Genomic DNA, 13,379 nt, shown 5'->3' with positions numbered 1-13,379 from the left:
CTATATCAACCTTGTCGGGTAATCAGGTTTTGACATGAAAGAGTTATTACTGTGATTTCTATTAGCTTTGGTACGTGGTAAAAAGTTTGTTTAGCACAGGGCCCCATATCGATTTGTATATTTTCGGTACAGTCTACCTTTCCCCATAAAAAAACTTCCCACTTTCGCATAACCGACAAGAGGTACGCAAATTGTGATGACGTCATAGCACACAAAAAAAAAAACGAATCCCATATAGCTCACAAATATATTTGAAATAAATAAAAGTTATAGCCTTCTAGCGCAAAATACCATCTTTGAACACTGAAATAGCAATTGATCCAGTAATTAAAGAGGAAGGCGATTTTTAACGATATGAGTAAAAACAACAACATATTAATAAAACTAACAGTTGGGGTTACGTGAAATAACAAAACATTTTTTTTATTGATACAGTTGGTCACGCTAACTTTTCTATTGCTGGTTAACCTTTGAAATACATTTCAGTTATATTATTTCATTTACGAGCATCCGTTTCATTTTAGTTACGTCCATTACGGCGTCGTCATTGCTCATGTGTATGCATTCAAGGTAATATGATTATTAATTGCGCCAAAATGTAATACAATTGTGCGAGGCAAAACAACATTCAAGCTGATATTCCGTCTAAAATTCAAAGTAGATACCTGAATGGCTAAATTCATATCAATAGCAGCGAGGTTAATGTAGAAATGTTGGTTGCTCGTGACGTCAAATATTTACCACGATTATATGCCTGATGCATTCCACTATCCACAACATATGGCAATGTTCAACATGCATGGGTTGTTTATAATTTTGATAATTTGAAGTTGAAAAAAGGTATATTGACAAAACTTGTAGATAGGTGACTGATAATAGTATTCTGTTTAGTAGTTCAATAATAGAATCCATGAGCTCGACTCCCTCTTGCACTTGTCAGAAATTATTTCTAATATATAAAATTACTAGTTTATCAACCTATCAGATAAAAATGATTCCATAAATCCCACATTGCGATTCTATTTTATGTTGTTTGCGTGTATTTGGAATCTAGTAGTAAACTTTGACAAGTTCGCCTATAAGCGCCTTAATATTCTGCATATCATTCCCACCAAAAAATATGAAAATATTTTCAATATCACATTGAACTTCCAAAACTACTCATTAGTATTGGCTACTGGGAAAAACTCCAACTCTTATTGTGTTAATAAAACGTATTCTGCGGAAAATCTTGTAACATCATTCAAAAATCAATGCACACACAATATTTTCTAGTGTCTATATATTTATCAGTACAATCAAATCTTAATGCAAGTATACGAAAAGGGGAAATTAATCATTACTACAAAAGCCAGAACACGTCTTCAATATTATAAAATGCATGACAGACTTTGATAAAAAGTTTGTTTATGTAACTAGCATAAGAAATACATTTGTACTCCCTACATAGTATTTTCATTTTGCGAATTTTCACATAATTTCACCATTGCTCGGTTTTCATCATTTGAAAACTGTCTGCCTGTCTGTTAGATGCACGCGATATCTCACGAAAACGAGATTGAATCTGCTCCAGATTTTTCATGTGCATTCATCATAACTCGGACTAGAAGCCTATTGATTTAGGGCAAATTATGTCTTATAATTAGCGAGTTAATAATTAATTAGTGATGGGACACAAGGTGTCACTATAGAGTAAGAGCGCTGTTTTGGGGATCCCCTAACTTTTGATTGATAAGTCCTCGATCTCTGACAGATATTCTCGTTTATTTAATTAATACATAATTTATTATAAAACAATTTTACGTATTGTTGCTGATTTATAACTTTTTAAGTTAATAAATTTGAGAGTGTATCAGCTGTCTTGTAAGTTGTAATAATAATAATAAAGTTCTAGATCAGGGTGGTCCAAACCAGGCCAGCAGGCCACATGTGGCCCGCTGCTTCATTATCTGTGGCCCCGTCACAATCGGAGAGTAATCAAAAAATCGCCTTTCGTATTGTTTCGTCATAAAATTAATCAGAAAAAGCTTTTGACATAGTGTCATCACTAATGTAACAGAATTAAATAGTGTTATGGCTAGCTGGGGAAACTAGCGAAGTTGAATGATGTGCTTGGCAGTCTGAATTGTTATCTGGCTATCTAACTTTTTGGTTGAGAAAATATGCTAACAATATAGCAATCAGATTTCCTGATATTTTGACATTTCCACATTTTGCTGCTTTTGTCAGGTGTTAGTGGGGGTTACAACAGTGGTGTGCAAGAGGTGGGTCACAGACCGGTCCGTCAAGCTACTTATTGTGGATTTTATCAAAACTCAGATTTTTTCCCATTAAGCATAGAATCCTGATAAGAATCCTAATATTCCTCAAATGGAAAGAAAGTATGTAATAAATGTATTATGATTAACCAGTCATGTAAGCTGGTGTTAAAAAACTGTGCAAGAACTCGAAATTTTCAACTGAAATGGTAATATTTTTCATTTTGAGGATTTTTTAATTTCTTTGACAAAACTGAATTTATTGTGTGGCCCAGATGTCTGAAATATGTTATATGGCCCAACGACAAAGGCACACCCCTGGGTTACAAAATCATTGATCAATAACGTATAACTTGAACAATTATTTGATTTTTTCTAAAACAAAAATAATTGACATATTGCATTACATTAAAACTCTCATAAAACAGTCTCATATTGGCTAACTGCTATCTCGTATGGATTCCAATCGGGAGGATCTGTGATGTCCTCGTAACCATTTGATGCTTCAGCAATCGTTTCATAAGTGTTGATTGACGTATTCAGATGATGTTGTGTATCTGTAGTACCTGTTGTTATATGTGTTTGCATCAAGTAATCGGAAACTCGAATTTATATGTTATATCCCATTAATATTTTCCATTTTCATGTTTTATTGATAAACATTATGGCTATACACATATATATAGACACGAAAGGCAAAACGAATTATTTTTCAACTAGTCCCATCCTGAACAAAGCTGGAACTGTGGAACAGGTTCGGTAACTTACCATTATCTGCATCCGGATATCAGGGTCCTGTGACGATAACGATTCATGCTTTCAGTCTCAACGTGAATTTGAATACCAAATGATCCAAGTCACAAATGTTTCATAAAATATTTCACAGTACCGCTGCCATAGTCTACTCTACCCTCCAAAAAACCTTCTATTGGGGTTAAGCGCGAGAAACGCTTACCTGCGTTCGCAAAACCGCTACATGTAATACACAGAAAGTTATGAATTAAATTAAGTAATAAACTCCTCGCGACAACAACAATCTTTCACCAGTGAAAATTTCAAGACAATTGGTACAGTAGATAACGATGAAAGAGATTGATTGGAAAACTATTAAATGACAAAACGATTTATAGGTTCGCTCCGTGTAAATTAGCAATTGTCATATATTGTGGGGTTCTTCGTGCTAATGAGATTAAATTTACCAGAAAAAAGTGGGAAAAACGAATTAAAAATTGACCCATTTTTATAATAAGAAAATGGTGACAGTTTACATATCGGCATCAAAAGTCAAGTTAAACATGTTAAAGAGTTTTAGTTATGTCGACATTCTCACCTGCTGATACATATTCCGTCTTTTCTTTTTTTGAAACATTTATTGAAATGCTCGATATTGTTTCAGGGGTTTTGCGTTTCTTTTTATTATTGTAATGCCTCACATAATATACAGACCCAAGAGCAAATAGGATAGCAAGTATTCCTCCAGCTACCACTCCTAAGATGACATCTGTATGAAAATGAAAGTAAACCGTAGCCGTTGAGTAATGACTGAGTAATGCATAAAATTTAAAGAATTGAAAGAAATTGCCGAAGCTTGTAGAATGAATCGTCAAGCTGTAACAAACTATTATGTATTTTGTACTTTGGAATAAGACCAGGATTAACTTTCACCAACATGTCATACCTCTATCATCCAAACCTCAATTTAAGGCGGCTTGAACGGTTACGAAAAAAAATTTGTCATTGTGAATCTATTGTGTCACAATTTGTGTTGTAATTTAATTAAAGAACGTTAATGTGCGAAACAGATTAAATATTGAAAATTGCAAATTTACTTTGATTGGTATCTGGAACAATCTTCCCGATTAAAAGTTCATCACTGACTTTGAATAGAACTGTGTCTTTAATCGGGGTTGCCGTTACAAGAAATATTCTGCAAAATGAAATAGATATATGCTGTTTCTCAATAAGTTACAAACTGACAGTATTCTCATAATATATATTCAATCAAACAATAGCTGATATCAGAAATATTGTTTCTATGATCATAAATGAAAACAGGAAAATAGGACAATCAATAAAAGCTAACTGCCGCAGTTTATCTCACTTGTAAGATTGCGAATTGGATAATATTTTGTTGTATGCGTTATATACATTGTCAGAGCTGTTTGTTTGTTGTTGATGGTTTGGTTTACTGGCGTCGCATGTAGTGTTTTTTCCGTTTCCAAGAATAAGATTGATGGAAGAACGATTTGACCCAATGCTTCAAAAGCAAAAAAAAAATGATTATATTTATATCAACAAATTGGTACAGTGCGTGAATAGTTTTTAATTTAACTACGTAAATGTTAATGACAAATCACCTTTGAGTCAGTTATGAACAAATCAGCTTAATAGAAGGGTGAAACATATGTCTCGAATATATATCTGATTCAATAATTTTACGCTGTTTTAGCTATATCTAAATAACAAAAATCAAATAATTTACATTTATGCAGAATATGACATATAATAGCACGCATAAGTCCACTTAGTCATTCCTTTTCTGAGAGGGATAAACAATATATTCAGGAAATTGTTAGTTACGCCAATAGACAATGCAACCTGCGCAATATGATAGGCTATTTGATAAATTGTTTTAGTTAGACAAACCTGTTTCTATTTAGAGCAATTGCAATGTATTCATCTTGCAGTCTTCCAGAACTCAGTTCGGCCATACGTGATTTTTCGATTAAAGATAGGAATTTAGCTTCTATATTGCCTTGAACAATGATGAATAAACAACTGTAATATATAAGAGATAGAAGTCAAAATTATTAAATTAAGAAGAATGTAATTCTTGACAAAGCTCAATATGTCCCGTGTAAATCTACGAGCAATAAATAAATAAAATATATATGATTTATCATTTTATTTTTTAAAAATATAGCGTTGCTTTATTCGTGAATTCTTATTTTTCGAATTGTTCAAAACCTACAGTTGTTTTAAACAAGGAAAACATTTAGGATAAGCTAGATACCTCACAGGGCCATTGGTTTCATCTGGAACGTTAATTGAAATCACTAAAGTTCCATTGTCAGTTATCTTTTCTTCGGTTGTGGGTGCTCGTAAAATAGATGGTACTGTAAACATAAAAAGCGTTAATGGGAACATTTTATTTTGATTTTATATACGTATATATTTATATAAGTAATATTAGTAAGGGAACTTGGATATTGTGTATTAAACTGCAGGTCCTTTCTCCTTGTTTACTTTCTCCTTCGGATCCGTATGTGGTACTCTCCACAAGGATGCTTGAACGAGATAGTATTAAAGTGATAAGTAAAAATAACATGATCTCTTTCAACGAAATAGTAAGTATATTTGTGAGCTTTCGTTAGATCATGGTCTAACTTCTTCAAACAATACAAGATATAACTTAATCAAATAGCGAATATATCAAATATGGCTATTTGATTAAGTTATATCTTGTATTGTTCGAAGAAGTTGGACCATGATCTAACGAAAGCTCACAAATATACTTACTATTTCGTTGAAAGAGATCATGGTATTTTTACTTATTATTAGTAAATATATATATATATATTTTTTGCTTTTGTCGGTTAGTTAAATCTTTCGCCGTTTCGCTCGGTGCCATCGTTACTATAAGATAACTTTTCTTCAAAATGAAGCTCACCAAAGGCAGAAGGAGAAGGCAATTGACCGATGAACATTTGACCAGTCAGTTAAAGGTTGCTAAAACTTCTATTAAATCCGCTTTTAACAAACTATGTAAGAACTCAAATCTCCCACATAAATGTAAAAATAAATAAAATTGTAGCATTGTGAGAGGTATTTAATTCGTTCTTTACAGGGAAAAACTTTTTTGTGTGTATTTGAGATCTGTGTGTCTGTGTCTAGATGTATGAGGTTAGTTATATATATCACCGACAAAATATTATTGTGTTGCTAACAAGAAAATCCCATAATTCCAGACTCAGTCATTTCATCTCTGGCAGTTGGTGCCTGAATGTTGGATGGTGCTGTGAATTACATAAATTTTTCATTTTTATTCATACAGTAAGCATAATATGCGTTTTGCGTTCAAATAAAGAGATAATACCCTGGCCTATAGACTATTCGAGTGTGGTATTATTTTTACAACGTAATCTACGTATTTAATAAAATTGCATCTGGCCGGCAATTACAAATGAAATCTAAGCGGAAATGCAATAAAGATATATATTGTGTATATGATGTATACCATACATAATCGAAAATAATTATATTTGATTGTGATATCAAATTACGAAAACCTGAAACGTAGAGAAAATAAGAAAAATTTTGAATTACCATTAGTATCGGTAACACATTCCCCCACCGCCTCTGACCCTGGTCCAAACCCTGCACAAGTTTTAGCTTGAATAGAGACATTGTAATTTCTATTGTAAATCTTCGGAAGAACATATGAGGTTTTCTCAGATGGCAGAAATATTTCATTTATTTTAAAATCATCTTCATAGTATGACGACACTATGGCTTTTGTTGAGTTGATGACGAGTTAAAATGAAATGATTAGTTTTTAGGTATAATTGTTTTTACAATTCACAGAACATTATTGTCTTTTTTTCGGCATCAAACATGTCTTAAAGATGGAGTTCAGTTTCAAAGAGTTTTATGCTGATATAATTAAATTAAATCAACTTGAACCACTTGAAATTCTAAAACAAATGACGATTTCATGTCACATGATAGTCTCTACGTTTAATTAAACACAAAGTGATAAAAAATCCACTTGTCAAATGCGCTATCTCATTCACACCGTCAGTAGACAGTATACAAACCTTGAAACCGGATATATATTTCGGGTTCGTTACTGTTGCCCAAGATACATGGCAGGAGCCATAGTTAGTCATATTCAGACTTGGTTTTGTAACGGGACCGGGTGGACCTTCAGTGGTTGCATTTGTGCTTGCGGCATATTTACTGAGGCAAGTTGACGTAGTTGTTAAGCATGGCATAATCTAAGAAAGTTTAGTATCAGGTAACTCGAAATTGGTAATTTTTCATACGACCATAGTCGTTTGAACAGAGAGAATTTAGGCCAATTAAAATTTATAAATCCTATATATACCAAAAAAATACCTTAATTATATAAGATGTCGACGGTTGCAGACCTGTCACGTTGGACGTCATGGAGAAATTATTCGGCGTCGTCGAGTAAATTTTATAATTGTTGCTGTTGATAGGATCCATTATCTCAAATCTATGATATAACGGCATTAGATTTAATTAGATTTTTCAATTAAGTATGTACTTCTGCGGGGGGTAGCAATTTTTGAAATTTTGTCGCGTTTTTTCATCGATGCCAGGGAAACAACAATCCGGCCGGGGAAACGCAATTATTAGATTAACAGCAAAACGCCTATTGAGAATTTCAACCATATGACCCCTAAAGCGGAGATCCTATAATCATAGATGATTTAAAACAAACTGCCAACAAATAGACGTATTTAAATCGCTTACAAGCACCAGTAAAATGATTAGCTAAATTCAGTATTTTGAATAATGCATTAGTATCTAGAAATGTTAAATGTTTTTGTTTATTATTATGATATTTTATTGTTAGTAATCATTTTAAATTAGATTATTCAAAAATATACCGAAAATTTAGCATTCAACATATCAGCCTAATCCAAACGGTATTCAGTCTCTTCCATATTTAATGGTAGTTTACGTGAGATGTGTTTATTTCTGGAATGGAACACCTGGTCGTATTTTTTGCGCTAGATACCTGTGTTGGATTCCAACTACACGAACATGTGGCTTCCAAATGACCAACAAATTGGAATTGCAAGGTGACGAAGTAATTTTTGTAATCAATGGTTTGCTTGGAACTGAAAATATGTGATAAAACCTGTGTTCACCAGAGCCGTTACATGTTTGTATATCTTTTAACACATAGTAGCATTACAGATTTCATTATAAAGAGTAGTAGAGCAACAACGAACAAATAAATGGTTCACAAATAAATATTTCTCAATAAAGCAAATCCAATTGCTTGATATAAAATTTTATTTTTATATTCATACATTCATGAACAACATCTTTCCTATTCTCACCTTTGATATTAATTACGTCGAATTACGTCGAAGTAATGCCAAATGAACTTGTCCAGCCTACTCCATAAACGCAACTGTTTGCAGCTACTCACCTTTTACATTAAGAATTTGTGAAAACTCGTAAAACTTTTGTCCAACTGTATTTGATGCAGAACATTTGTATTGTCCTTCGTCTTCAATTGTCAATTGTTTTAGATTCAAAACCAATTTTTGTCCGACTTTAGCTTGGTTATTTATTGATGTTGAATGAAGTGCAGTTTTTCCTTTCGTCCATTTAACAGTCGGTGGTGGAAACCCAGACACCGTGCACGTTATTTCTTTTGTGCCATTATAGGAAGTTGCAATGAAGTTAGTTAAAGATAATTGCATATCATGCGGTCCAGCTGAAAATATTTTAATAAATAGCAATGCATATAAGGATGAGCTGAGATTTTATTTTTAATAAATCACTTTTCAAAGAAATTTTAGTAGCGTACTCAAATATATGTGATGTATTTTGAATATAAATCGTATTTTATTGAGCTTCAGGAGACAGGGCATGGCAGAGTAAACTGCTAGAATAAGTAAATTATTTTTTTTGGCAACAATAACTTGAATAAATTCCATCATATCATACCTTGTTCGCAGATGTAGTAATGCTGCTCATAACAATGTGTGGTTCGCGATTTGTAATCTTTCAATGATAGTGAATAGCAATTAGAGTCGGAATTATGATTCAACCAGAGCTTGTCATCAGTGCTGAAATGATTAAATATCATGAAGTATTCGAAAATTAATATATTCAGTTTTATCAGAACCAACCAATTTTCATTTTCGATAATTACTTACTCGGAATTTAGATGGTTCTTGATGATATTATTTGTGACCGATGACAATGTCAAAACTCGCGATCCAATATTCGCGCAAACTGTACGAGCTGTTCCATAAGTAACTTTAATGGGAGGTCTTCCAATTGCTTCCAGTCTGTATATATCCCCAAAAATTGTTTTGGGGAACACTGCAAATAAAATAAAAATATAAGCAAGAATGGTTGTTGGTTGCTGTTTTTGCTCTTAAAACAACATATATATATATAATATATTGCTAGACTTATTATGTTCAATCGCATGAGTTTATAAATCTGGAAAATAAAAGTGTTGAATTCACCCAAAATTGAACCACACATTCTATTTTTTCCATAAATTTGTGGTTGTGTTGTCGATGCCGATGAACGAAATTCACGGACAGTTTTGAATATATTGCATCATGAATGAGTGTGCAAAACCACACCGTTTATAGGTTTGTTTTTCTTATAATGTTTAATTTTTAAGTCGACACTCTTGACAAGTTGTAATCTTACTACTACTGCTCCCAGTATCCATACAAAAGAATACAATTGGGATATCAGGGCACATAATCCTAATTTTATATTGAGCTACTATTATTTGAAAAGACCGGAATCTTTACAATAATCAATCCATTTCACTTCTCCGGGGCCTAGTACGAGACATGACATTTGAACCCAAGATTTGTAATCTGCCATGTCAACACAGGTAAGTCTACCGCATTAAACGCTAAGCCGGTGGTCAACAAACTTTTTTCTCTCGAAAGAGGACTTAAAAAAACCAATTAGAGCACTTCAAACATTTAAAACCTAAATGTATATCATTTTGAACTTAATAATTAGACTTGATAGATTTGCTGACCTTTCATGCATATAATTCGGTTTCGGTTTTCTGAACCATAATCATACGATTTTCCGTTTATGTCAATTGCGAGATAATTTTCTCCATTTCCCCCATTCGGTTCTTTTGGATCCGAGCTCCTGTGAATAAATTTATTATTCGAAAGACTTCTATAAAAATGTATTTTTAGAGTAATAGTCAGTATACATTGTCTTATCCGTATTTACGACATGAATGCAACAACATAAACAAAACATTGAAAATGTATGGTGTAAAAGGAGTCGCCTCATGTGTATAGGAAAACTGTTTACCAGGAAGTAATCGACGCTGAAGATCCATCTACCCATTTCCAATGTCCTTCTGAGACTTCATCTGTTGCTCCAATCCAATATAAACTCGTGGAACCAGAACTACAACATATGTGTTTCGTTATAAGTTATTCAGAAGTGATTAGCTGTATTTTGATGAATTTAAATTATTCCAATAAATGAAAGACGTTCGGTTTGAGGAAGGTAGTTGTTAACATGATATGTGTTACAAACTTGCTTTTTGTACTTGCCCTAAATTGAAGCAGTTTCTCCCAGGCTAAATTGCTTCTAGTTTATAGTTTTTTCTGTTTTTGCTGCCGAATTACTGTGTAGGGCAGGGGTGGCCAACCTATGGCGCATGCGCCAAACGTGGCGCATTGCATGATTAGAGGTGGCGCATTGCATCTTTGACCCTTTTCATGCCAAAATTGTTAATTGCACTTGGCTTCTCCACGCCAAGCCGTTTTTTTGCGATTTACATGGTGACTTTTGATTGTACCTAAAATTTATTCTCCTTACTCCACGTCACCCACTTACGGCTTGTTGGATTTAGAAACAACAGGCGATTATCAACGTTAGCTTTTGGACGGACTTTATGACATTCATTCTAGACTTTTAGCAAAAATTAGTAAAATTTACTATTTTTTCCCTACTGAATTAAAAAGTTCAGAACTTCTGGAAAAATAGAAAATCGTCGGTGCTCCCGAAGTATGCGAACCAAGATGGCGGACATCGGAACGTAACATGGGTAACAGGTTAGGGTTAGGCGATAATTTTTTTCCAAGTTTTCTCATTTTAGTCCTATTATCAGTTCGAAGACTAGCCAAAAGCCTCCCGTAGTATTTATACCTAAAATTATGGCCTAACCCTAACCTAGTACACATATTACATTCCGATGTCCGCCATCTTGGTTCGCATACTTCGGGAGCCCCAAATCGTCATTTATCAGCTTGAAACATGGATTTTCCATTGCCCAGACTTTCCAAATATCTCCCAATAACCATTGAACAACCAGTTAAATTGCCAAAGCCTAAAAAATTTATTATAAATCAATCCGCAACATGCTGAAAATGACCCCTAAATACCACCTTTTTCATCCAAACTTCAAATGACCGTTGTCAACAAAAGCGAAGCGTAAAATCGCTTGCTGTGACGCAAGTACTAATCTCGAAGAAGCCTGGAGTAAAATCACGCGACGCTAGGCCAAACAGCTGATTAGCAAAGGCCAATTAGAATCGAGGGTAGAGTAGAGTAGATATTGATACTAAAGGGGTCTTACTACTTACTGAATACAGCGCGAAACACCGCAAAGAGCGCAAAAGAGCGCGAAACAGCGCAAAAGAGCGCGAAACAGCGCAAAATAGCGCGAAACAGCGCAAAAGAGAGGAAAACAGCGCGAAACAGAAGGAAACCAGCGCAAAACAGAGGGAAACAGCGCAAAACAGGAGACCCAGTCATTACCACCTCTTGCCACGAAAGAACAACGGCGCCTCTGTCCATGGTTTTATGGCGCTATTTCCGGTGCGCCATCTTGGTGCACATACTTCTGGAGGTCCCTTTTTACCTAACCCTAACCCTAAAGCCAACCATATCCATATGGAAAATGTTCTAAATTATGGTACCCAGAATGTGTCACCAGCAGGGGCAGACCTGCCATTACAGCATTACTGGCTACATACGTTGGTTTGTGTTTTTAATTTGCTGCCGTGGTACTCCAACTCAAAACAAGGTGCCCTGAACTCATTGCAAATTTTTTTTCTGCTTCACACTGTTTTCCTCTGTTTTGCGCTGTTTCGCGCTGTTTTGCGCTCTTTGCGGTGTTTTGCGCTGTATTCAGTAAGTAGTAAGACCGATACTAAAGGCCGGGTCTTACTACTTACTGAATACAGCGCGAAACACCGCAAGAGCGCAAAACAGGAGGGAAATAGCGCAAAACAGGAGACCCAGTCATTACCACCTCTTGCCACGAAAGAACCACGGCGCCTCTGTCCATGGTTTTATGGCGCTATTTCCGGTATATTTACAAGGTTATGTACCGGATTATAGGTCATCATGCGAAATTTTATCTACCTTTTTGGTGCTCCAGAAGTATGTGCAGCAATATGTCGCACAACCTGAATCCGCTACACACACTCACACACACATACTATTTTCAGGTTGTGCGCCATCTTGGTGCACATTTTTCTTGAGGTCCCTGTTTCCCCACTGTTTTGCGCTGTTTCCCTCTGTTTCGCGCTGTTTGCGCTCTTTGCGGTGTTTCGCGCTGTATTCAGTAAGTAGTAAGACCGCTAAAGGCCTGTTGTCACAATATTACGCCTAACTATACTCCTTAATCGTACCTTTTTCTCTTCGTTGTTAAAAACAGCTTTATTGCGTAACGTACGTGTGTATATATGTTTATACAAGAGATTTACGGCGCATCTGAAACATTATGTTTAAAACGTGGCGCATGGTATGTGAAAGCGTTAGGAATACGCTCGCCACCGCACCTCTAATTACTCTGCGTGGGTTCGCAGGTTCTAATCTCATGCAGGGATGGTTATGTGCGAGAGGATTGCTGGACTCCTCGCCGTCGTTGGGTGGTTCACGTGACCGCTGGTCGGTTACGGCTTCCTCCATCACCAAGTCCATGCTTCCGAAAACAAACAATACAGTAAAACTAATCCCATTCCCGACTTGGAATGGTAACCGGACGAGAGGCCGTGGTTCGCCATATGAATAAGCCGTCTTATCGGCTTTCCTCTCCCCCGGGATAAATATGTAAATCCTATCCTATTTTAGCACTGTCTACAGCTAAAACATTTGTTACGAACAAAATTCAAATATATATAACGTATTATTACATTAATATTTTTTTTATTGTTGACAATAAATGCAAACCTATTTTAATGAGTGTATGATAGAAAACTTAGCTTTATTCGAGAGGCTGTTGCGCTTCCAAATCAACTAATTACGCATTATTCATTACATTCTCTATATTCGTTACAGATTACCAGCAAGGCATTAATTAATAGACACATTATGAGTATTTATTTTTTCAGTACAATTAATAAA

The 13,379-nt window shown here is 34.9% G+C and overlaps 1 protein-coding gene across 1 annotated transcript; it reads right to left on the bottom strand.

Moving 5' to 3' along the window:
- Positions 1-8,437: 8,437 nt before the first annotated feature.
- Positions 8,438-11,825, bottom strand: LOC144420901 (uncharacterized). Its single transcript, XM_078110737.1, has 6 exons — positions 11,797-11,825; positions 10,329-10,427; positions 10,039-10,157; positions 9,182-9,350; positions 8,970-9,091; positions 8,438-8,736 (listed from the first exon to the last, which is right to left on the bottom strand). The coding sequence occupies exons 1-6, from the start codon at positions 11,823-11,825 to the stop codon at positions 8,438-8,440; spliced, it is 837 nt and encodes a 278-aa protein (XP_077966863.1).
- Positions 11,826-13,379: the final 1,554 nt, after the last annotated feature.

This window comes from Styela clava, chromosome 3, assembly GCF_964204865.1.
Source record: "Styela clava chromosome 3, kaStyClav1.hap1.2, whole genome shotgun sequence".
NCBI classification, from domain to species: Eukaryota; Metazoa; Chordata; class Ascidiacea; order Stolidobranchia; family Styelidae; genus Styela; species Styela clava.
Note: the sequence above shows the minus strand (reverse complement) of the source record. Positions and strands in the feature narration are given on the sequence as shown.